The 24715-nt window shown below is 47.2% G+C and overlaps 1 protein-coding gene across 12 annotated transcripts in view; it reads right to left on the reverse strand.

The window, feature by feature from the left end:
* Nucleotides 1–24715, reverse strand: part of BCAS3 (BCAS3 microtubule associated cell migration factor) — a 631049-nt gene that overhangs the window by 523550 nt on the left and 82784 nt on the right. For all 12 annotated transcript variants that reach the window (XM_077311257.1, XM_077311251.1, XM_077311253.1 and 9 more), the window contains exons 8-9: nucleotides 14472–14579; nucleotides 9587–9663 (exon numbers count right to left, since the gene is read on the reverse strand). In XM_077311257.1, the coding sequence (XP_077167372.1) occupies nucleotides 9587–9663; nucleotides 14472–14579 (185 nt within the window). The remainder of the gene's footprint in view (nucleotides 1–9586; nucleotides 9664–14471; nucleotides 14580–24715) is intronic.

Below are 24715 nucleotides of genomic sequence, written 5' to 3' on the forward strand. Positions count from 1 at the left end.
AACCGATCGAGACAAACAGAGGTGTAGTGTGAGAATGAAGAGTAAATAAAGGATAGGAGGGAATGCTTTGTTGTAGGGCACTGTTTATTTCCAGAAGATGACAACAAATCATTCAGTTCTTTCAAATAATATTTTGTTTGTTCCTCACTAAAAAAAAAATTAAAATTGTTTATAAAGGAATATGAAGTAATATGGTTTACAACATTGTTTATAGATTCTCCTTTGAGATGAAAATGTCTAACAAAAATGCCATCACGCTCTCCGACTTTACCATCATCCATTGTTCTTAGACTTCCTCCAGTTTAGAGCCAACCATGACCTCTCAAGGTCTCTGACAGAGGCTCCAAGGACACAAGGACAAGAAGAACCATGGTGGGTGGGATCAGGTGGAAAACTAGACATCGTGAGCAAGATGGTGTTACTGACCAAAACAAAATTCCCTTGGAGAGTTTGCTGCTCTGGAATGTGAAGTACAATGACCTACGTTCTAAAGCCACCATATCATGCCTTTCCTTGCTCCAATAGGAATAACCAATCATGCAGATTGGGAGGAGGGTCTAAGAAACTCATAAGGGCATCGGGACAAGCTTTCCTGCATGTGACAGAGGGAGCAAACCCCAACACAGGGCTGGCAATGACAGTCCCAAATGTTTCACTACATGCTGTTTTGCTTTATACCCAATGTCTACACCAAGAATTCCTAACCAGGGCTCCTGAAACTCTGGAGTTACCCAAGATGTCCCCAGGAGTTCCCTGGCCTTTCCCAGAAGTTTGGGTATCCACTAACATCACTAGATGTCCCTTGAGCCCATTTCCCCTATTGCTCTATAGGCCTAGTCTCTTTCTCCACAACACACATGGTAAATGGTCAATGGATTGATTGGCTGGCTCCCCCATCTTACTTCCGCGCCCACTTCCAGGGTTCCTCAAAGCCTGAAAAATATTTCAGGGGTTCCTCTACAGACAAAAGGTTGAAAATGACTGCTGCAAAATTATGCAGACACAGATACACTTGTTATCTGATAAATGTACCTGTAATTAAAAATTAGAAGAATTAAAAACGTATCCCCCAGAATGCATTCCTATTGAAGTGAGGATTCCCAACCAGGGGTATACAGACCCCCGGGAGTCCGTAGGAGCTCCAAATGGGATCCATAGCCTTTCCCCTCCTCAGTGGACCCAGCCACAAGCCGGCAGTTCCATTGGCAGTTCCATTGGCAGTTCCACTGCTCCCCTCTACTGTCTGAGTTCTCTCGTTGTTTCTGTGCCTGGGAGGGGGTGAGCCTGCATGCCTACTCCCACCTTAAACCTCCTCCTGTCTCTCCCCCCCCCCCTCAGGCCTCCTCAAGCCTGCTTGTTGATGTGAGTGGTGATTTATTGTTTATTTAATTTTATTTATAGGCCACCTATCGCAACAGTCTCAGGGCAGTGACATGCCACTTTGGGAGGGATCTGACAGGGACGCGTGGCCGTCTGACATCACTTCCGGGATTCCTCGTAGTCTAAAAAAATTATTTCAGGGGCTCCTCTAGGATGAAAAGGTTGAAAAAGGCTGAAGTATTCTTCAGCTGTGACCTCTGAGTGCAACTGTGTTGAAGTGATGACATGGGTTAATCTCTAGTTGGCCACGATGTCTTGGACCGGCACTATACTTGATGCAGGATCCCATCACTTTGACAGCCCACTGATTTTCAGTGCACACCAGTGCTCACTGTCACTGGGCCAGGATCCTGAGAGGTGAGGTTCACCCTTTCCAAGCCAAAAGCCAGATATCCTCCTAAACAGATGCAGTTATCAAATGTGAAACTGCCTACTCACATAGAAGTCCACCTGTACTCCTTGAGAATCACAGTCCTGGGTATGCTTCTTTGCAGGGCTGGTAATTTCCAACAGCGGGAACGATCCGGTAATTGCACCATGTTCAGAGCAATATGACTGCCCACCTCTTGTAAGGTCTGACTGGGAAGAAGCCTGGCTTTTGTACCAAATCATGCACAAACTCCATGGGCAGCTCCTTCCATGCATAGGTAGTCTGGAAATGCTGGGGGCTCCGTTTACTTAATTTTCTGCAACAAAGACAACTTGGGGAGTGCTGTCCTGAGCAGACTTCTAAAGTCCATTCTGTGACAGAAGAATTATCAGCACCAGAGTCATTCGAGCTTCGCCAGGCAGCAGCTGAACTGGCAGGGGGCTTGAGTTCAGTGGACAGGAAATGTGATCGAATTCTGAACAGTTGAGTAGGTAAAGGATTGAGGGGGGAACACCTCTGAAGTCCAGCAATTCCTGATGTTGTAGATTCTAAGAGCAGCCTTTCTCAGGGGTTCAAATGGGTCGCCGTGTTGGTCTGAAGCAGCACAATAAAACCAGAGTCCAGTAGCACCTTTAAGACCCACAAAGATCTATTCAGGGCGTGAGCTTTCGAGTGAGGAAGAGTGCTTGCTCTCGAAAGCTCACACCTGGAATAAATCTTTGTTGGTCTTAAAGGTGCTACTGGACTCTTTCCCCAGGGGTATGAGAGAAGCATACCTTCAAGGTATGGCAACTGGCATCAAGGATGGGGAACTACTTTGGTGTACTCGAGGCCCTGGAGAACCACTGCCCGTCACATTGGACAGTACTGAGCCGGATGGCCCAATGCTCTGACCCTGCATGAACTAATTTCATAAGAAGTCATCAGTGGATATACTTTGCCGATTGAGATTTCTTTACTGGGGTGAGGAGAGCAGCAGAACAAGGAGAATGAGAACAGAGAGTGAGATTCTTTGTTGGAAGAAAGAGCCACGTGCAGAGTTCTGGCCTACGAAGAGGGCCTTACGATGTCCCCACCCAAAACTAAAAATCAGCACCGGTCCTGCATTACCGTCCATAAATAAGTAATGGGTACATACAATTTGACGGATCAAGGGCAGAAATACAGGACCGAGTAAGCACGCTGAATAAATTGTTCAAGAAAATAGCCTCTTTGGGGACTTAACATTACCTCGTCAATAGATGCTTGGTGCCAGATAATGGCTTCAATAACCGTCTTCCTCCCTGGAGGCCAAGAACGCATCCGCACGAGGATGACAAGAGTCAGGGAAAAATGGGCCATCTCTCATTACTGAACAAAAAGATCGTGCCATGTCACAATGCTAATCCCCTGGTCTCTATCCAAAGGGAAAGAGTAATTCGCCCCCTATCACACGTAACTTTAACTTTATCTGAAACAAAGGCAGGCCTAGCGGGATGACTTGTGGGGCAATGAGGGCAAGAGAAGAGGGAACCCAGTGGTTCGTTGATGGTGAGGTGCTCACTTTATTGGGAGACCCAGCTTGGTGAGGTGGTTAGGAGGGCAGACTTCTCATCTGGTGAGCCAGGTTCGATTCTGCGCTCCCCCACATGCAGCCAGCTGGGTGACCTTGGGCTAGCCACAGCACTGAGAAAACTGTTCTGATTGGGCAGAAATATCAGGGCTCTCTCAGCCTCAGCCACCTCACAGGGTATCTGTTGTGGGGAGAGGAAAGGGAAGGCGATTGTAAGCTGCTCTGAGACTCCTTTGGGTAGAGAAAAGTGGCATATAAGACCTAACTCTTCTTCTTCTCCAGTTATATCCGGGCTCTCTCAGCCTCTCCTCCCTCACAGGGTATCCGTGGTGGGGAGAGGAAAGGAAAGGCGATTGTAAGCTGCTCTGAGACTCCTTTGGGTAGACAAAAGCAGCATCTAAGAACCAACTCATCTTCTTCTTTTTCAGTAATATCAGGGCTCTCTCAGTCTCACCTCCCTTACAGGGTGTCAGTTGTGGGGAGAGGAAGGGAAGGCGAATAGAAGCCGCTCTGAGACTCCTTCGGGTAGAGAAAAGCGGCATAAAAGACCCAACTCTTCTTCTTCATATTCTGCTTTTATCCCACTCTTTCTTTTAAAATCTCAGGGTTATATACATGGTTATTCCCTTCTACATTATCCTCATGATAACCGAAGTAAGGCAGGTTAGCTTGAGGGAAGACGACTGACCCAAGACCATCCTGGTGGATCGCTGGGTTGTTCCGAAGCAGCAGAGCAAAGTTAGAATCCAGTGGCACAACAAGGTTTTATTCAATGCATCCGAAGAAGTGTGCATGCGTACAAAAGCCTATCCCTTGAAGAAAACTTTGCTGGTCTTAAAGGTATCACTAGACTCGAACTCTGTTCCCAGATCACCCTGTAAGGCAGTGGTCCCCAACCTTTTTTCAGCTGGGGACCGGCAGGGCAACTGCCCCGCCCGCACAGCATGCGTGATGCGCGGCACGGCCCTGATTCCCTCTCCCCCCTCCCGCAGTAAGAAGCTTCCCGGGCCGCAAGCTTGCAGCCTGGGAAGTTTTTTACTGCGGGGGGGGGGGGCGGGAAGAGGGAACCGCGGCCCGGCGCCCTGGCCTTTGCGGCCCGGCACCGGGCCGCGGCCCGCAGGTTGGGGACCACTGCTGTAAGGTTCACCGGTAAGCAGGGATTTGAACTAGGGTTTCCTCAATCAAAGCCCAACTCTCTGAGCCGGGCTTTCTCAACCAGGCTTCCGTGAATCTCTGGGGTTTCTTGCACGGCTCTGCTTCCCAACAATATTCCGTATGACTGTGCCATTTCTGGGGTCTCTTGAAGCCTGAAGAATGTTTCAGGGGTTTATCATCAATAGTAATAAAAAAGTTGAGAAGGGCTGCTCTAACCATTACGCTGAATCTCATGAACCTTTCCCCGTCAAATTACAGCATCCTGCCCCAAAGAATATGCATGCAGCCTCTTGATGTGCCGGGCCCCCAATGAATCAACCAAATCGTCAGCTGACTGTTCCACTGATTCAATCTATACCCCCCTCCCCAAAGCAGACCGCTCCTCTGCTAACTGTAGAAGCAAATCCCATTCAAGCCAACAAGTTTCCATGAATATCAGCCAGATTCACAGTTGAACATCTGGTACGGGCTAGGGGCACGGGAAATAGTTTTGGAGTGTGGTGATCGAGGGCTGAGGCAAGTGGGGGAACCTGGAAGCCAGTTGTCGTACGAAAGAACGGGAACTCAGAGTGATTCACTCTGTTATCAGTCTAGCATCACAAACTGGCCAGGGAAAGCAGACTGTCGAAGGCCACAAAAGTCAGCGGAGCTCTTGAATGAAAGCTCTCAGGCTGTGTTCAATGTAACCACAATGTGTTTAACCCCACTCCCCCCCCAAAAAAAACACAGAGATTCAAAACATTCATTCAGCTAGAACCTGACATTTTTTTTGATGATCTCATGATGATGATGTCATCCGTTCAGTCGTGTCTGACCCTTGGCAATTCTATACGAAAGTCTTCGCCACGCGCCCCTGTCTCTGACTGCTTCTTTTAAGAGCCAGTTTGGTGTAGCTAGTTTGGAGTAGTGGTTAGGAATGCGGACTTCTAATCTGGCATGCCAGGTTCGATTCTGCACTCCCCCCCATGCAGCCAGCTGGGTGACCTTGGGCTCCCCATGGCACTGATAAAGCTGTTCTGACCGAGCAGTGATATCAGGGCTCTCTCAGCCTCACCCACCCCACAGGGTGTCTGTTGTGGGGAGAGGAATGGGACTGTAAGCCGCTTCGAGCCTCCTTCGGGTAGGGAAAAGCGGCATATAAGAACTCTTCTTCTTCTTCTTCTTCATTGATTCATGGTCATCCTTGTGTCGGCTATGATCGAGTCGAGCTAGCAGATCCTTTGGCGACCATAATCTCATACTGAAAGCTAAAATTCAGCCTCTTCTTCCCCATGCAGAGGAACTTCTGTTCAACTTGCTTTAAATTTGCGCAAGAAACCTGTGCGGGAAACCCGTGCAAGGAACTGCCATATGCAGGTCTGATTTCAGATGGATGCAATAAGCAAATAAATGAATAGCAGCCACCACAAAAGGGCCATCCAGCACCTTCAAAACCAAGCCTGCTAAAAGGATTCCGGGGGATGAGAAGGCCAAGTCGTGGGGCAAAACTGACACCTATTGGTTACTTTCAGATTACACCACAAGCAATACTGTTAGTCCACACACACCCCTTTTGAAGCAAAGAAGCCGCTTCAAGCTTTAAAACACGCAGACGCGAATGCAGAATGTTGTGATGCAAAGACCCAGTTAATGGAAAGCAATTTTTTTTCCCCCATTCAGTTTTCAGCAAGCTTGGCTACAGCTTTCCTTTTAAGGAGAAAAACCTCTTTCTGGCGTTAAGTACGGGTTTCAGCATCCTTCGATGGGGGCGGCACAGATTCTGGCATGCAAAACTAAAGCTGGCGTCTTCCGGGCAGAACCACTGTCTGCCTCCCTTGTTCTTGGATTCTGCTGCTTGTCTGCCACTTCCGCCATTGACCCGATCCGGCGGAATATTGGACTCTGCGGCACGGTGGGGTCGCTAAGAGCCGCTGCCTCCAAGCTGGAGTAACCGGGTTTGATTCTCCACTCCTCCTTCACATGCAAAGGGCCTGCGGTTCTCAACCTTTTCCTTGCCGTGACCCCAACTTAGGCGGTGGCGGCAATGGAGGTGCGCGGGGGTGGTGTGTGCATGCGTGTACGCATACACACAACAATCAAAGCAGCATGGAGGCAGCCATTGCCATGACTCCGTTGCTTCCGCCCGCCGCCACCCACCTCCACACGCCGCCACCACCCACCTCATCATGCCGCTGCCTGCCGCTGCCTGCCACCACCACCATCCATCGCCACGGCGGGCATCCCAAATGGGGTTGCGACCCCAAAGCTGAGAACCACTGCAATAAGGCAACTGTGTAACAGTTATGCTATAACTGAAGGGTTCAGAGGCAACTTCTACAAACAGAATTGTAGCCTACGCCACCATGCATGCTTTTGTAGGATCTAGTTCAGCCTTTTCAACCTTTTGACCATGGAGGAGCCCTGGAAATGATGTCAGCTGGCCGCACCTCCCTGCCATGCCCCCGGAAGTGACATCACTACCTGCTCCCGTAGCCCTTCTTTGGCTCCCTCCCACCCACCTTTATGTCTACTATGGTGGCTCTGCCTCAGGTAGACTGGAAGGAAGACTAGGAGCTTAGAAGATAGACTATACCACCCCCAAACCATACCACTTCAGAGCTCCTGAAGACCTCCTTCAGAACTCCCGCAAACACCCAGGGTCCACTGATCCCTGGTTGCAATCCCTAACCTAGTTGTTGTGTGCATTATCTTGCTCTGTGTACAGTATTTTATACATGCTTCACAAATAATACTTTTGGGGTATAGTGGTTAAGAGCGGTGGCCTCTGGAGGACGGGGGCTGATTTCCCCTCCTTCTCCACATGCAGCCAGCTGGGTGACCTTGGGTCAGCCACAGTTCTCTCAGAGTTCCCTCAGCCTCTCCTATCTCACGGAGGGTCTATGCTGGGGGGAAGGCGATAGTAAGCCACTCTGAGACTCCCTCAGGTAGTGAAAAGCAGGATACAAAAAGCCACCTCTTCTTCTTCATGCTTGATGATTTATGAGGGTTCTCCCTTCCCTTTGGGGAGAAGAACCCATCCACGCCGATGATGGAAAACTGGGCAATCTCCCTGGCACCTCCTTGCTTCTGAGGGCTTCCATCACCCCACCGGGACTGAGTTCCAGAGGAAAGAGGGCTCCTATTACCCTGTTTCCTCCACTCTGGCCTGCCTTCTCCTGAGGCAGCCAGAAGTCTTCCTTGAGCCCATGCATGTCTGTCAAGATCTGCCTGGTTGCCATCCTCCTGCCATGATCCTCTCTAGGCCAGCTGTCAATGTCCCTTGTCATTCTGCATACTGTCATCTGTCCGTGAGGAGAGGACATGGATTGTAACTGTTTTTATTGCTTTGCATTGCACGTTTGCTTGGGTAGTTTAATTGTCAATTTTCTCTTGGGAGGACGGGACTGTGGGAAAGGGGAGCTTGGGCATTGTCGATGAAGCTGGCCTCGGAGTCAGCCTTGCAAGAGTGATGTCATGTGCACCTTGGCGCAGGACTAGTTTGCACGCTTTTTCCTGGGAGCATCCTTTAGACATCAATTCCACATGTTAATCACATTAGCAGGAGACACATCAGTGCACAGAGTTCTCCCATCCTCAGGATTAAAGGGTGATGGATATGTTCAATAAGCATTCCTCTTGTGACACACAGCTTAAGAATTACTGGTGGAGAACATTTGGGGGGAAATAAAGACTAAGTCAAAAGCCACATTTCAAACCAGCATAAAACAAAAAGAAACATTTACAGCTAGTCCTAGCAAGCCTGTTGGGAAGGAAGAGGTTTTTAAAGGGTCATTCACGGAGATTCAGGGGGTTTCTGTTGAGAGGGGACACAGAGGCTACCACTGAGAAGTCCTTGAGAAGCCATTAGTCTCTGCCCTCATCTCTGATGCTCGGGGAAAATGCATAAAGAGCTCCACTGTAGGTCTTAGACCAGTGGTTCTCAACCTTCCTAATGCCGTGACTCTTTAATGCAATTCCTCATGTTGCAGTGACCCCCAACCATAAAATTCTGCAAGGGTTCTTTCACAGACATTAAACCAAAACTGACCAATGGCGTGAAGATCCATGGTTCATTATTGCATATAATTTTTTTTCCCGGGGTTTCACAGTTCAGTTTTGCCTTTTGTCTCGCTGACCTGTGCCGCCACCTGGAGCACCTGGCAGGAGAGTGCACTAGAGGCACTGCTGGAGCGGCTGGAGGCCAAGTGCGGGTGCCTGCAGAAGGAGCGGCAACAGTGGCAGCGCCCCCCCCCCAGCCAATTTTTTCACCCTGCCACGACCCCTGTGAAAGGGTCGTTCGACCCCCAAAAGGGTCCCAACCCCCAGGTTGAGAACCACTGTCTTAGAGCATGAGGGTGGAAATCGATCCTTCCACAGATCTCTATCATTTGCATTTTTATCCAGAACTGTTTCCAGGAAGCCCAGATCAGTATACATGTTTTCCTTGCCCCCCAGGCTCACAGCCCAAAGCGGTAGGTCCGATCAAAAAAGCATGACTAGCTCAAGGTCACTGAAGTAAATTCAAGGGTGAACAAGGACTAAAAATTAAAGGTTTCCTGTGCCAAGCCAATACTCACAATACAATCCTAAGCAGAAATACATACTTGGAAACTTCAATAGACTTCAGAGGGCATAACTCAGTTTAGACCTGAAAGTGCCAAACTGCTTCACCATCCTGGTGGGGCTATACTGGAGGGAATTTCTCCGGTGCAAATTTTCAGGAAAGTATAAAGATATTCAGAGTATAACAGGACTCTTTCCATATAAACATTCCGAAGAAATTCCTGACAGTTAGAGCGATTCCTCAGTGGAACAGGCTTCCTCGGGAGGTGGTGGGTTCTCCATCTTTGGAGATTTTTAAACAGGGGCTGGAGAGCCACCTGAATGAGAGGCTGATTCTGCGAAAGCTTAAAGGGGTGGCAGGATGAGCGATAGGGTTGTGAGTGTCCCGCATAGTGCAGCGGGTTGGACTAGATGACCCAGGAGGTCCCTTCCAACTCTATGATTCTATGATTTTAGTGTGATTTGTTCCTGCAATAGTCAGCAGCCTGCAAATCAAGTTCCCGCACAAATGGAAACCAACAGTGCTGGATTCCTGATGGAGTCGACGACTGATTCACTCCAGGGGAAACCGAGGCTGCGTTACTTACTTGTAACGAAGAACTTTTTAGTGAAGGTGCAGCTGTCAAAGGCAGCAATTTTTTCCTGCAGGACGACGACGAGGATCCTGGAAGAGAAAAACGAAACGGGATCAAGGACAGAAGTCGATGCCACAGAAAGTGCAAGGCTGCAACTGGAAGCGGCAGTCATGAGCAAAGTCTAGTGCAGGGGTAGTCAAACTGCGGCCCTCCAGATGTCCATGGACTACAATTCCCAGGAGCCCCTGCCAGCATTCACGTGAATTCGGCAACCAGCAGCCTGGAGGAAGCTCGCAGCTTACTGATGTCATGCCGCAGAGGTGGCCAGCTCCAAGTGGGGCCTGGAGTTCTCCTGGAATTACAACTGACCTCCAGATCCAGAGATCAGTTCCCCTGGAGGAAATGTCCACTTCGGAGGGTGGGGTCTAAGGCATCACATCCTTGCTTGAGGTCCCTCCCCTTCCCACACTTTGCCTTCCTGATGCTTCACCACCCCAAATCTCCAGGGATTTCCCAGCTCACAATTATTTATTTACTTATATTTGCATTTATATACCACCGCTTATCATAGCCTCATGGCGGTTTACAATAAAACAGTAAAATATACCCTTAAATCCCCTTAATATATAAACATTAATATTAAAACGTTCAAGATGGCGATATAATCCAAGTTCTAACTCCCACCCCCTGTTCAGCAGGCGGTCAAATGAGCTCTCTCATCGGGAGTGAGAGCAACTAAGCTCTTCTAAGGGATCCTCCATCGGAAACACTGAGACCCCCACCCTGGCCTCACCCATATGCCTGGCGGAAGAGCTCCGTCTTACAGGCCCTGTGGAAACCTGACAACTCCCAACAGGGCCTGTCGCTCCTCTGGAAGCTCATTCCAGCAGGTTGGGGCCAGGGCCAAAAAAGCCCTGGTCTTGGTTAAGGCCAGGAGAACGTCTCGAGGATCCAGGACAGCCAGCAGGTTCATGCCTGCAGGGTGAAGAGCCCTGTAATGTATTTATTTTAATGTATTTATTATGTTGTAAAGAACCTCTTGTGGTGCAGAGTGGTAAGGCAGCAGACATGCAGTCTGAAAGCTCTGACCATGAGGCTGGGAATTCAATTCCAGCAGCCGGCTCATGGTTGACTCAGCCTTCCATCCTTCCAAGGTCAGTAAAATAAGTACCCAGCTTGCTGGGGGGTAAACGGTAATGACTGGGGAAGGCACTGGCAAACCACCCCGTATTGAGTCTGCCATGAAAACGCTAGAGGGCGTCACCCCAAGGGTCAGACATGACCCAGTGCTTGCACAAGGGATACCTTTACTTTTACCTTTACCTTATGTTGTAAACCGCCCTGAGCTGATATTCGAGAGGGGCAGTTATATAAATCCACATATAAACAAGCAGCAAACAAGCATGCAGGCAGGTGCTGGAGCATTCCCAGAATTATACCTGATCCCCAGATGTCAGAGTTCAATCCCCCTGGAGGATATAGGTGCCTTGGAGTTGGACTGAAGCCCCTCCTACTCCCCAAGCCCCACCGTCTCTAGGCTCCACCCCTCCAAGTCTCCAGGAATAACCCCAACAGGTGTCAACAACCCTACTCAAATTTCTTCACGACATGGGAACAGACATTCGGAAAAGCAGCACCCTGCAGGAGGATGAAATTATTACGAGCAACAGGAACAATTTAAGCATGTTGTCTTAGCAGAAGAAATACTCGGCAGGAGTTTCATCCCCGCAGACGGCCCCTGCCTCCCTTCACGTGGTCGCATGCCCGGGACCAGGTGGGAAAACGGAAGCCAGAGCTGCTTCATGAACTGCCTGCCCCCGATGTGGTATTAACACAACTCTCACCCCCCACGCACAAAAAAAAACATGCTATACCTCCTGTAATTTACATTTTAAAAATAATTCACTCTCCCCGGTGACTCAAAGTAAAATCCGCCACTGGCACACAGCACATTAATCTAAAAAAGTGTTTCATCCTCGAAAATAATCACATCGGTAGGCTTTGTTATTACAAATCTGCCAGACGTAACAACAATGTTTTAGTTGCTGAAAATGCCGTCGTTTCCCCCCCCCCTTTTCTGTGCAATGGAATTAAAGAGCAGGAAAAAAATTGGGTTTATGTAATAAATCACTTCACATGATTACCAAGATGAGAAGTGCAAGGACAAAGCACACACGCAAAACAAGCAGTGAGAATTCACCAGAGCAGCGGTCTGCTGGTAATTGGGAAGCCATTTTAGATCCTGGGAATGCAAGTCGGCAACACAAAGGAAGGCTGGTTCTGGGGGGCTGAGATGCACTGTCGGTCACAGCCGTGAGCCCTTCCCCACCACCAGCCTGCCCCTCAATCACTGCTGCAAACTCTCCACCTTCCGCCTGGCCTTCAAGCAGTGGGGTGGCCAGTTCTGAGCTGGGGGTGGAGCCTGGAGAGGGTTGGGTTTGGGGAGGGACCTCCGTGGGGTATAATGCCATAGAATTGCCTACAGCCATACCACCCTGGACACGCCTGGTCTCGCCTGCCCTCCAGACCCCAACTGGAGGTGGAACTCTATTCAGGGATTGCAGTTGAACAGCGCATGCCTACAGCAATTTATAGTAATCGCCAAGTCATGCCAAGCAGAAATCACACGGAGTCAGCTGGACCCTCCAAATCTTCGGGGGCTCCTGACAACTGCCTGGTCATATCAAGGGCTGGTTCCAATCATAGAATCATAGAGTTGGAAGGGGCCATACAGGCCATCTAGTCCAACCCCCTGCTCAACGCAGGGTCAGCCCTAAGCATCCTAAAGCATCCAAGAAAAGTGTGTATCCAACCTTTGCTTGAAGACTGCCAGTGAGGGGGAGCTCACCACCTCCTTAGGCAGCCTATTCCACTGCTGAACTACTCTGTCTGTGAACATTTTTCCCCTGATATCTAGCCTATATCGTTGTACTTGAAGTTTAAACCCATTACTGCGTGTCCTCTCCTCTGCAGCCAACAGAAACAGCATCCTGCCCTCCTCCAAATGACAACCTTTCAAATACTTAAAGAGGTCTATCATGTCCCCTCTCAACCTCCTTTTCTCCAGGCTGAACATTCCCAAGTCCCTCAACTTATCTTCATAGGGCTTGGTCCCAATCTAAACAATGCTGCAAAATTAGAATGATAATTTGTTTGTATCAATCTGGGGCCTTTTTGCGCCTTCAACACACCCTACGCAAACACTGCACTCCCACGGCATCTTTTTACGGAGCCCTACAGAGTCCTTCCAAATCCATTCTTCTGCTCGTGGTGGACCATAAGTAGCTGGACAGGTGCAAAACAGAAGGTGCAAGATCCCAGAAGTGAGATGGGGGGAAGTGGGGCAGCAAGGAAATACCCATGGAGCCAGCACATGTTGGGCCAATCACAGTTCTCTCAGAGCTCTCTCAGCCTCCCCCCATACTTTACAGAGTGCTTGCTGTAGGAAGAGGAAGGATCAATTTTAAGCCACTGTGAGACTCCTTTGGGTACTGAAAAGCAGCATACAAAAAAACAGCTTTTGTTCTCCTTCAGTACACTGGTTTTAAGCCAGGTAGGGCCTTGAAAATCAACCAGCACCTTAAATTGTGCCTGGAAACAGTTGGGGAGTTGGTGGAAATGGAAAAAGACTGGAGTGATAAAGTCCCTATGGCCCATTCCAGTCAGCATGCTGGCTGCGTCATTCTGCTCCAATGTTTTCATGTGCTTTTCAAGGGCAACCCCACACGCATGTGCTCATAACCTCTTGAAGAGGTCACAGTGCAATCTTGCCACATCCCAATTAAAGGATCTCAGCTGTGGGAAAGGCCTCAATCTGCCTGGAGCACTGGAGGATGGCAAGGTACAGGCATTCTATCTGTCATCTTTTTATCATTTCATAGAACCATAGAGTTGAAAGGGACCTCTTGGGTCATCTAGTCCAACTCCCTGCAGTATGCAGGACACTCACATCCCTATCGCTCCTCCACTGTCACCCCCTCCACTGTCACCTTCACAGAATCAGCCTCTCCGTCAGATGGCTATCCAGCCTCTGTTTAAACATTTCCAAAGATGGAGAACCCACCACCTCCCGGGGAAGCTTGTTCCACTGAGAAACCACTCTGACTGTCAGGAACTTCTTCCTGAGTTTTAGACGGATTTTCTTTTGAATTAATTTCATCCCATTGGATCTGGTCCATCCCTCCGGGGCAAGAGGGACCGGGGCTTGAACTGCCTTACAAACTAAAGAGTGGGATATGGGGAAACTGCAATGGATTCCCTGCACTGCAGTAATCTTTTCTAGATTTAAGCCCTTGTAGTGGGCAGTCACAGGAGAGAATCTTGGGTGCATTCTCAGAGGCAGTGATACCTGATGGAGGACCACAGAAGCCTTGTCAGTGGCCCACAGGAATCATGAAAACAGAGCCAAGATCCCCGAGCAGGGCTGGGAAGAGTCATTTTTTATATCGTGCTTTTCACTCCCCGAAGGAGACTCAAAACAGCTTACAATGGACTTCCTTTCCTCTCCCCACCACAGGCACCCTGTGAGGCAGGTGAAGCTGAGAGAGCTCTGAAAGAAACTTCTCTGCAAGAACAGATTCTAACAGGGCTGTAATTAGCCCAAGGTCACCCAGCAGGCTGCATGTGGAGAAGCGGGGGAATCAAAACAGGTTTGCCAGATTAGAAGCCGCTGCTGTTAACAGCTACACCACACTGGAAGAGAGTGCTGCAGCAGTGTTACTGAAATTTAATACGTCTGGGACTGGCCAGCGCCTCAGTGGGAGACCTCTTGAGGACCCTCGCGTGTACCATCCATGATGGGGAAAAGTGGGATATAAATGAATAAAAGCAGCAGTGTAATCCACCTATTGCAACTCTGAGGACCGGGCAGAAAAGAAATCCAAATAGTGGCTCTCACCTTTTGTTGCAGTGGAGATCGTAAATCGGCGTTTTGAACTGTATGGATTTGACCATTTCTCCCGTACGCAAAGAGTGGAGGTCCACACAGCAGTAGGGGGGGCTGGTGCTGCAAAAAGATCACAGAAACAAGAGCTCACCTACTGCAAATCTAGAGGATAGCAGGAAAAAGCATGTCATGGGATACCTTTCTGAATACCTTCCTCAGAGAGCACTTTGCTCAAACAACATCCCTTGGCCTTGTCCGGAGCCAGGGCTGGGTGGCACGAGCTCCCTGGGGAGATCAGAACCTTGGCAGAATTGGCTAAGTTCCCCCTCCTTGACTCTGCTGGGCTTACCGTTGAGGCCGATCATCAGGAGCTAATCATTTTCCAAGCCTCCCTCCTCCCCCCACCCTCTGACTCCTCTCACCCCCTACTAGAAAGTAATCATGCCAGAAATTATACATCAGTGGTGCTGACAGCTATTTTAAGTGTAGTATTTTTTATTAATTGTAATGTTACTTATTGTAATTTAGGTTGTCATTAATTGTAACAACAAGTTACAACAGAGGTTGTATATAAATTAAATTTAATAATAAAAAGAGGAGGAGGAAGAGGAGGGGGAGGGGAGGGGCAGGGGAGGGGAGGGGAGGGGGAAGGGGAAGTAGTAGTAGTAGTAGTAGTAGTAGTAGTAGTAGTAGTAGTAGTAGTAGTAGTAGTAGTAGTAGTAGTAGTAGTAATGCAGGATACAGTCTTCTGAGAATCCCAGCATCCATCTGTACAGAAATCAACAAACATCTAGCTGCTATGATTAGCTCAAAAGTATGTGGTAAGGCCAGAAGTAAGAAAAATTATGGTTCACAGTGGCAAGAAGCACGGAGGGATCCACATAATTCCTCATGACTAGCAGGGTTGGAAAAGTAGTAAAAATTGAGAGTAAGTTATGCAAAAAGAAAAGTCATATATGTTGGCTTGATTTGCAAAATATATATACCAGGGATAGTCAAACTGCGGCCCCCCCAGATGTCCATAGACTACAATTCCCATGAGCCCCTGCCAGCGAACGCTCGTGGGAATTGTAGTCCATGGACATCTGGAGGGCCGCAATTTGACTACCCCTGACATACTGTCACTGGATTCAGCTTCTGCTTGCATAGAATTTTAAGGTTCTTTGCAGCAAGGAGGCTTCCTCCTGGCTACAGTGATTTACTTAAGTCGTTTAGAAATTGTGGCTTTTTGATCATGGCATTCAGCAAACTGCAGGGCCCAGTGAATGGGCTGACGGCACCCTAAGCGTTGCTGAAGCTAAACAGGAGTGGGCTGATATTATATTTCCACTCTGCTTGTCTGCCAAGTTTGGCTTTCAAAGCAGCTGAAGTCAAAATCCGAGACTAGAGGCACGTGTCAAGAGGAAGCAGGGTGTGTGTGTGTGTGTGTGTGTGGCTTTGTCTCCTGGAGCCTGGCCACAGGTGCTTTGGCCCACATTCTGGGCTCTTCCTTCCAGAGGGAAAAAGGCAGAAGGAACTGCAAGAACAACACTGGGGCTGTCCACTGGCAAAGATGCCAAGCTGTAGGGCCAACCCTGCCAGTGACCTAAGCCTTTTGGCTCCGGGCAGTTTACCCTGGATACATCAGGCAACAAAGAAGAAAGATAAAATATTGCCTTTGTGGCAGTAAGCTATGTTTCTACCTGTTCCCAGTGTGGAATATCTATTAATGTTTTATGGGTTAGCCGCAAATTCCAAGGTGCAGCAACCTGCAGAGCTGGAGACAGCTAGCCTAGAAGAAGCAAACCTCATGCGGCTGAGTTGCCAGTCGCCAGGTGTGGGCTGAGAGAAACTTGGAATCGCGACTAATCTCCAGGCAACAAAACTCTGTTTCCGTAGCCCAGAGAAAATAGATGCTTTTGAAAGTGGGCTCTTTGGCACGGCCGCTCCAATAGCTGACAATGCTGGGTGACCTTGGGCTAATTACAGCTCTGTTAGAATTACAATGGTTTTTAAAAATATCACTATGAGCTGGGATTGCACCCCTCCAGGTGGCACCTGGAGCCACTATTACAATTGATCTTCAGACATCCATGATCGGTTCCTCTGGCGAAAAGGGTTGCTTTGGAGGGGAGACGCTATGGCATTATAATCCATTGAGGTCCCTCCCCAAACTCCGGCTTCACCAGGCTCCCCCCTCCCCCCCCAAAAAAATCTGCAAATTTCCCAATTCAGAGCTGGCAACACTACTGTTAACATAAATTATGTATTATCTGCTTGTTGTATGTAATACCCATCTCACTGTATTGTTCTTAATTCTTTTTAACCCCTTCCTACTTTCAGGTCGAATACTTTTTGCTTGTTCTCTAATCCTAGTCTTATTACTTTGCTTATTAGATGCCTCTGTTGGATGCACTGTGATAATGAGTAGTCTGCCTTGGGCCTCAGTGAGGAATCAACCAATCAAATAAACAGTAATGTTACCAACAGTCTTTACCGCATGATCCTTCAAGTGTAAATAAAAGGAAAAAAATAATCAAAACCTACTTATAGCACAGATGAAAACTATTTAATCCGTGAGTTCAGTAAAGACACGGACAAACAACCGACACTGAACAACAAGCAAAAGCAAGGAACTTGTAGATGTTTTAGGCTCCTGCCAAGACACACAATTGGTCCTTAATGGAGGCCCATGATAGGTCCATTACACTGTCAAGTGAATGATTGGTAATGGGGACTTGGCAAGTCCCATTCGAAAGACCAGAATCCCAGAATCCCAAACTCCCAGCCTCAGATTGTCCAAATACACAACAAAGACTTTATAATGGAAACCTTTATGTACCAGAAGGGCCACTGAAATAATTCTGTCTCTACTCATGAGACACTCTGGGGGAAAAACTCCGGAGCAGTTGGGTGCTGGCTATGCCCGCTTGTATGAGGGCACTCTTAAGCACATCTGAAGATGTCATCCCACTTTATAGGTCCTAAGGGGCAACTTCAGTTGGACCTAGTACTAAATGGGCAGCCAATGCAATGCTGTTTAACACTGGTGTAATATGAGAACTGTGACTATCTTCAGCTGGTAAATGAGCTGGGGCACATTTTCTTTTTGGTCTGGGGTCAAACTCTCGACTATAGATTATTTAACAGTATCATATGATTAGGCTACAAGGACAATGAACTTGGTAACTAAGTCAAGGCCAGAGAGTGATCACCTTCCTCTCACCCCATTCTGTAATGTTGAGGATAATCCTCTTGAATAGGGGTAGTCAAACTGCAGCCCTCCATATGTCCATGGACTACAATTCCCAGAAGCCCCTGCCAGCGAATGCTGGCAGGGGCTTCTGGGAATTGTAGTCCATGGACATCTGGAGGGCCGCAGTTTGACTACCCATGCTCTTGAATGTGCATACACACTTGGATGAGACTACTGAACTGGGAAGGCTTAAAGTTAAGTGGAATTGGCAGGTAAATAAAGTGGTTAACAACTGTATCAGTTCAGAGCATGGCAGAGAGATTCACTCCAAGCTCTTAGGAGAGATGGTAAATTCTATCTCCATTCTTAGTGCCTATGATGAATTTCTCCAGAACTTGAAACAGTTTGTTTAGAGCTTGTTCCACTCATTCTGTTCCTAACAGAACCCAGAGGTCCCTTCCAACTCTATGATTCTATTCTGTTCCTAACAGACACCAGAGGTCCCTTCCAACTCTATGATTCTGTTCTGTTCCTAACAGACCCCGGAGGTCCCTTCCAACTCTATGATTCTGTTCTGTTCCTAACAGACCCCGGAGGTCCCTTCCAACTCTATGATTCTGTTCTGTTCCTAACAGACCCCAGAGGTCTCTTCCAACTCTATGATTCTGTTCTGTTCCTAACAGACCCCGGAGGTCCCTTCCAACTCTATGATTCTGTTCTGTTCCTAACAGACCCCAGAGGTCTCTTCCAACTCTATGATTCTAAAGTCATCTCCAGAAAATGGTTTGATCAGGACTGTGTGATTGCCAATTTGTTTCAAAGCCAATCCATCTTCAGCACTGAAACTGGAAGTGATAAGAAGAGAGCTGTAATCCCAGATAACTGGACTACTCTTATTAGAACTGTCAAGAAAAAGGACCCTGCGTAGGTTGACCTCTATCCACTCCAATTTCTTCTCTAGCCATATAGTCAGCTAAATTGCAGTTGAGGCTTTGGAACTCCTCGCTCTACAGCAACCAGCTAGATTTCCCAGTTGATTCTACCCCTCAATGTAACATCTCAAGAAGCTAAACAGCTGGTTCTTCAAATAAAGAGCGTAAAGGCCCCAGGTAGCAACTTCAATCCTCCTGATTGATTGAAATCTAATATTGACTGGCAGACCCCAGTTTTGGCCTTTTGTTCACATCCACCAATCAGATGGCCCCAAAGTCCATCATAGCACCTATCTTTTGAAAAGGAAGTAGAGATGATCCAGCTAATTATAGACCAATAATCCTCCTGAACATAATCAGAAACCAGTATGCTAAACATCTTTGTTTAAAGTTAGGTGACTTGTTAGAACAAGGTTTTTTAGAGGAAGAACAAGCTGGTTTTAGACACTGCCTATCAGTTACAGACCACTAATTCTGCAGTACTTAACTGATAAATATATACATCCTGTCAAAGGATCTCTCTTTGATTGACTTTAAAGCTGTTTTTGATTCAATATCCAGAGGCCTTTTGTGGTCAAAACTAATTAATCGATCGACAAGTGGCTGCTGTTACTAATTTTTACATTTCATGTCAGATTTAGTTCAGAGGGCCAGTTATCAAATCCAGTTCCAACTCAAAATGTTGTGAAACAGAGCTGCATATTAGCACCTTTTTAAATTTAATACCTACATTGATGCACTTCGCAAATGACTGCAGAATCTATGCTCCAAAATTAGCTGGTAAAAGTTTACCGATACTCCTGTATGCTGACGATGCTATGATTTTCTAACATTTGAGGGTAAGTCTTAAAACAGTCTTGGGAATTCTGGCTTATTATTAAGTGGAGCATCTAGTTATTAACTACACCCAAACTAAAACAACAGGGTAAGAAACTTCACTTGGTCCACTGCATTGAACAAGTGAAATGCTTCAAATATCTTGGCGTGCTTATCCAGTACAACGGTAAGCATAATACACATTAGACTTGTAGCTGGCTCCACTCAAAGGAATGCAGCAGCTATACTGAGAGCCCATTGTACTATGGGAGGTGCTTATATTCCTGCTACCATTAAATTATATCTAATTATGGTGCTCAACTAGGCTCTTAGACCAATTTTGCCCTTCTGGAGAGAATACAGGCACTCTTTCTGAGACTTCTCTGTACTGACCCAAGATACATAGCTAATGTATCACTGTTAATGCCGGGATATGGGGGACTGCCCTTCAATGGCTGATCTCCTTTCTCCAGGACTGCAAACAGAGGGTAGCTATAGCAGAGAGATCATCAATCCGCCACCAGCTTGCAAGTGGAATCCCTCAGGAAGCAATTCTCTCTCCAATCCTATTTAACATCTTCATGTGCCCTCTTGCTCAACTGGTATGGAAGTTTGGGCTGGGATGTAACCAATATGTTGATGACACCCAGCTCTTCCTCCTGATGGATGGCCGCCCAGAAGTATTAGTTAGCTGCTTGGAAGCAGTGATGAGGTGAGTCAGGGTCATCTGAAGCTCGGTCCTTCAAAGACGGAGGTCCTGTGGCTGGGAAGGAAGAGTCTAAGCAAGGAAGTGCCCCTACCCAACCTGAACAGAGAGCAGCTATCTTCTTCTTCTAGATATTATTGCAGAATGAGATGATTCTTCTGCCAAGGCCCTATAAGTCATTAAAGGTTTGGGTGGGTTTTTCTTCCACAATATATGTGACATCTATTACTGTTTCTAAATTCTGATGGGCCTTCTCTAGGGCTCGACTCAATGTCTTTCCATCAGCTTTACTTAGTGGAAGATTTCAGCACCTATGTATGGAGGCCTGGCTTTGTCCCTGCAGCTCTGGTGCAATGGAAACGATTCCCATATTTTACTTTATTGAAATTTTTACCAGGATGTTAGTCATTGGTTAATTTCACCTCTGTTGTCCAGGTTCCCTGGACACCCTGATGATTTGTTAGTCAACGTTTTATTTGCCAATAAGAACAATACTATTTGTTAAATATGGGAAATTGTGCATTCAAATGGGTAGCCGTGTTGGTCTGAAGCAGCACAGCAAAACAAAATCGGAGTTCAGTGGGACCTTTAAGACCAACAAAGATTTATTCAAGGCGTGAGCTTTCGAGTGCAAGCACTCGAAAGCTCACGCTTTGAATAAATCTTTGTTGCTCTTAAAGATGTCACTGGACTCTGATTTTGTTTTGTTTTAGAAAATTGTGTCAAGAGGCGGAGATCCCTGGGGAACTCAGTTTGCACATAAGACTGTTCTTATGACTATTGTATATGATATCTTTTATCGTTGGTCAATGGCAGTGAGTGAGCGAGCGAGCGAGCGAACGAACGGACGAACAAACAAACAAACAAGCTGTCTGGAGCAGTCAAGTGCTGACTCTGCCTGCTTATATGAGGGCATTCTTAAGCAAATCTGAAGATGTCACCCCCAAATACCCTGGAAGTCACAGTCCTGAGGACATATAGATCCAAGTCTAGGAAGGACTTTATAGGTCCTAAGGGGAAACTTCAGCTGGACCGAGTACCAAATGGACAGCCAATGCGATGCCACTTAATATTGGTGTAACACGAGAACTGTGACTAACTGCAGCTTGTAAATGAGCCGCTGCATTTTTAGTAGCCTCGGTTTCTGGATCGGCTTCAAAGGCAGCCTCATGTGGAGCCTACTACTACAGTACAGCCTTAGCATGGATCAGAGTGGCCAAAGTTGAGATGGGAGGCCAGTTTCTAGACCACACATGGGTAATGGAATATTTTTGGTGCTCCATGAATCTGTCTCAGCAGAAGAAGAGCAGGATTTAACAACATTCCCAAACTCTTAACAGCCATCCAAAGAGAATTGTACCCTATCAAAAGTAGGCCATGCTATACCCTCCAGAATCTGAGGCTTGCCAATCTTCTCTTGGCTTGGATGGACTTGATCTTCTTAGGCCTGTTTCATCTCCCTCCCCCAAATAGCAACCCATGAAATGGCTGTAGGGTGGGAAAGGAGAGAGATCAAGAAATGCGACATCACGTCACACATTTTAATTTTCTAGACATTCTCATGGGGTGGGTCTGAAGAGGAGACACAGGGCTGCTATTTCAGCTGGACCTATGGAGTTTCCTTAACATCTAGTTTTGACACAGAGACAGTAAGATGCTGGGTGGCCAAGGATCTTGACATTTCCCTGCAGAACCCACACATCCCTGGAATGGATATTCCTGTCTTAACAGCTGAACGCGCGGCGGCTCATGTCATCCAAGTACAAAGAAGCCACAGACAGTTTTAACAAACTCTTTATTTCCTTTAACAACAACAAAAAAAAAACATACACAGCACGTGCCGCTTTTATCATTTTAATATAAATAAGGTTCCCCAGCTGTTCCTTCTGACAAAGCCAGCTTCCTTTCAACAGAGCACAGCCCAAGAGGCCGAAAGGACAGGGATAGGCACCATTTTGCAGAAAGGCAAAGAGCAGCTTTCATCTTGGCAAGGCATTCCTGCAATAACTCCATCCCACCCTAAGAGTACATTGAATGGTGGGCTGTTCTAGGACCAGTGCATGGGGAGTTGCACAAAATGGCCAGCTGTGTAAATAATGCATTTTTTTAAATATATATGTTCAGGAAAGAGGTGTTCATCTGTGGCCATGTTTATGGAAACAGCTGTTGGGGTGATAAAACAGTGTATACGGCTGGGCTACTTGAGAGGGCAGAGGTAAGACCACATGGCTTTATCACTATGCTTCCAGTATCCAGAGCTTTGCAACACCCATGCAATTTCAGACTAAGTGGAGCTGGAACCCTTGATGTACTAGCTTTCTATACAGAGGGGATAGCTTTTTCAGGGGGAAACATTCTACCTGGAAATCCTTGTGCTGTCTCTGAAGGGCTCCGTGTCTTCCTCATCTGCTGTTTTTGAAAAGTACCTGTGTGGCTTTCATTCATTAACCTTACCATTGCACAGATGGCCAGGAATCTGAGAGTGATATGCCAGGTGGCATGGGATATCTAGAAGCCACACACACACAAAACACCCTGAGAAGTGGGACCGGGCCAGGAAATTAAGAATATGTTGATAGCTTTCTATAACAGTTTTAAGTTAGTTACACGGTTTTATTGTACTCCTGTTTTTATCTTGAACACCACCCTGTGACGGCCTTGTGGAGAGGAGCGGCTTATAAACCCAATAAATAATAATTATTGTGCCCAAGGAGACTCAGAACTCTAGAACTGGTCCTGGCATTCATCAGAAAGTCGTGCATCTCTAGTGTTTAGTGCCTTGCTTCGTTTCCTACGGTCCAAAATGAGAGTGAAAGAATCATCCCAAATGAGAGTTACCGACTGCGCTGGAAGGCAGGGCGGCATTAATCACGCAGCAAACCCATTGCATAGTTGATTCAATCAGCAGCAATCTTTGAAATTGGCCAGTCTCCACCAGCCAGACAGAAAATCATACAGCCATAGAGCAATCTGGCTCTTGGAGGAAGCTGCCTGTCTGTGTTGCCATGAGGACACTGGGAAACCATGGAGCTGAGATGTACTTGAAAAGGCTAAAGGCAAAAGATGGTTTACTGGACAGAAGACGAGTTGGTTCCATGCTGTCAGAGCCTCAGCATCTGTCTGTAAAATCTTTTAAAATAACCTGAGGGATTGCCTCTCTGCCTACACCCCCCCCCCCCCAAAGAACCTTACGCTGCACCAGTTCCAACCTCCTGGTGATCCCCTGGCCCCAAGGAAGCCCGCTTGACCTCAACCAGGGCCAGAGCTTTCTCCATCCTGGTCCCCACCTGGTGGGACGAGCTCCCAGAGGAGATCAGGGCCCTGACAGAACCTAAACAGTTCCACAGGGCCTGCAAAAGGGAGATCCTCTGCCAGGCATTTGGTTGAGGTTGACCGAACCACCACTTCCCATCACCCCCCCCCCATCGAGCCTCCCTCCTACAACCATCACTGCAGACTCGCCCACCCACTGGGCTATCAGTACACATTGATTTAATGTTCTCTCCAATGTTCTATTGTTCATAATGTTATTGTTATTGCTGTATTATTATAAACTGAGTTATTTGTATTGTTCCTGTTTCATGTAAACCACCCTGAGCCTTCGGGCAGGGTGGCAAAAACAGACAGACTATACAAAAGTGAGAAAATGTCTGAAAAGAGCACTGAAAAACTTAGGATCCGATCCAAAGTAGCAGTTCAGGATAACCCCACGTTACGCCCAGCAGCGCTAGCTCCAGATTGGAGTCCAAATGGGGTTCAAGTTTTTGACATTTATGTTCAAAGCCCTGAATGGTCTGGGACCCCTGTAACTTTGGGACTCCCTCCTCCTCTATGCCCCCCTCCCAAGAACACTAAGAGCAGGCAGTCAAAATCTGCTTAGGGTCTCCGGCCCCAAAGAGATAAAACTGGCCTCAACTAGAGCCAGGGCTTCTTTGGCCCTGGCCCCAGCATGAAGCAAACAGGGCCCTCTGGGATCTTCCAACAATTCTGGAGAAGCATGCATGAAGAATGCCTGCACAGGAAAGCTGATCCCCAGATCTAAACTGGGTTGGTCTTAAAAGGTGCCAGTGGATTCAAACATTGCTCTGTTGCTTCAGACCAACATGGCAAACCACCTGACTCTATTTTCTTTCTTTTTAAAAAGAGTCCATTCCCAAGCCTTCCATGTGCTTTTAATTTTTCAAAGCAAAAACAAGATAAACCAGATTTTAAACTTCCTCCACTCATAAATTAGCTGTGTTCTCAAATAATCAGTATTGCTTTTGTTGCACTGAATGAAATTCATATACGCCGGCTTATGTTATTAAGGTATAATAGCTGAGAAGAGGAGGGGGAAGGCTGAACCGCAATTTTGCAAACAGGAATAAAGAGAACTCAGATGAGACATTTGTGAAATAAAGCCAATTTAAAACAAGGTAGGGCTGGGGAAAGCAAGAAAAGCCCGGGTCCTCCTAAAATAATTGTTGGAGGATGGGGGAGAACGTAGGAGACAGCACTAGATAGAGCATTAAGTATAAGTAGCTGAAACAGAAAAACAAAAACAGATAAATAGCCATGACGGAAAACAATGTTCCCGTATCCATCTAGAATAGGGTGTTAGAAGCCATATTCTTCTAGCGCAGTGGTT

Source organism: Paroedura picta, chromosome 15 (genome assembly GCF_049243985.1).
Source record: "Paroedura picta isolate Pp20150507F chromosome 15, Ppicta_v3.0, whole genome shotgun sequence".
Lineage (NCBI taxonomy): Eukaryota > Metazoa > Chordata > Lepidosauria > Squamata > Gekkonidae > Paroedura > Paroedura picta.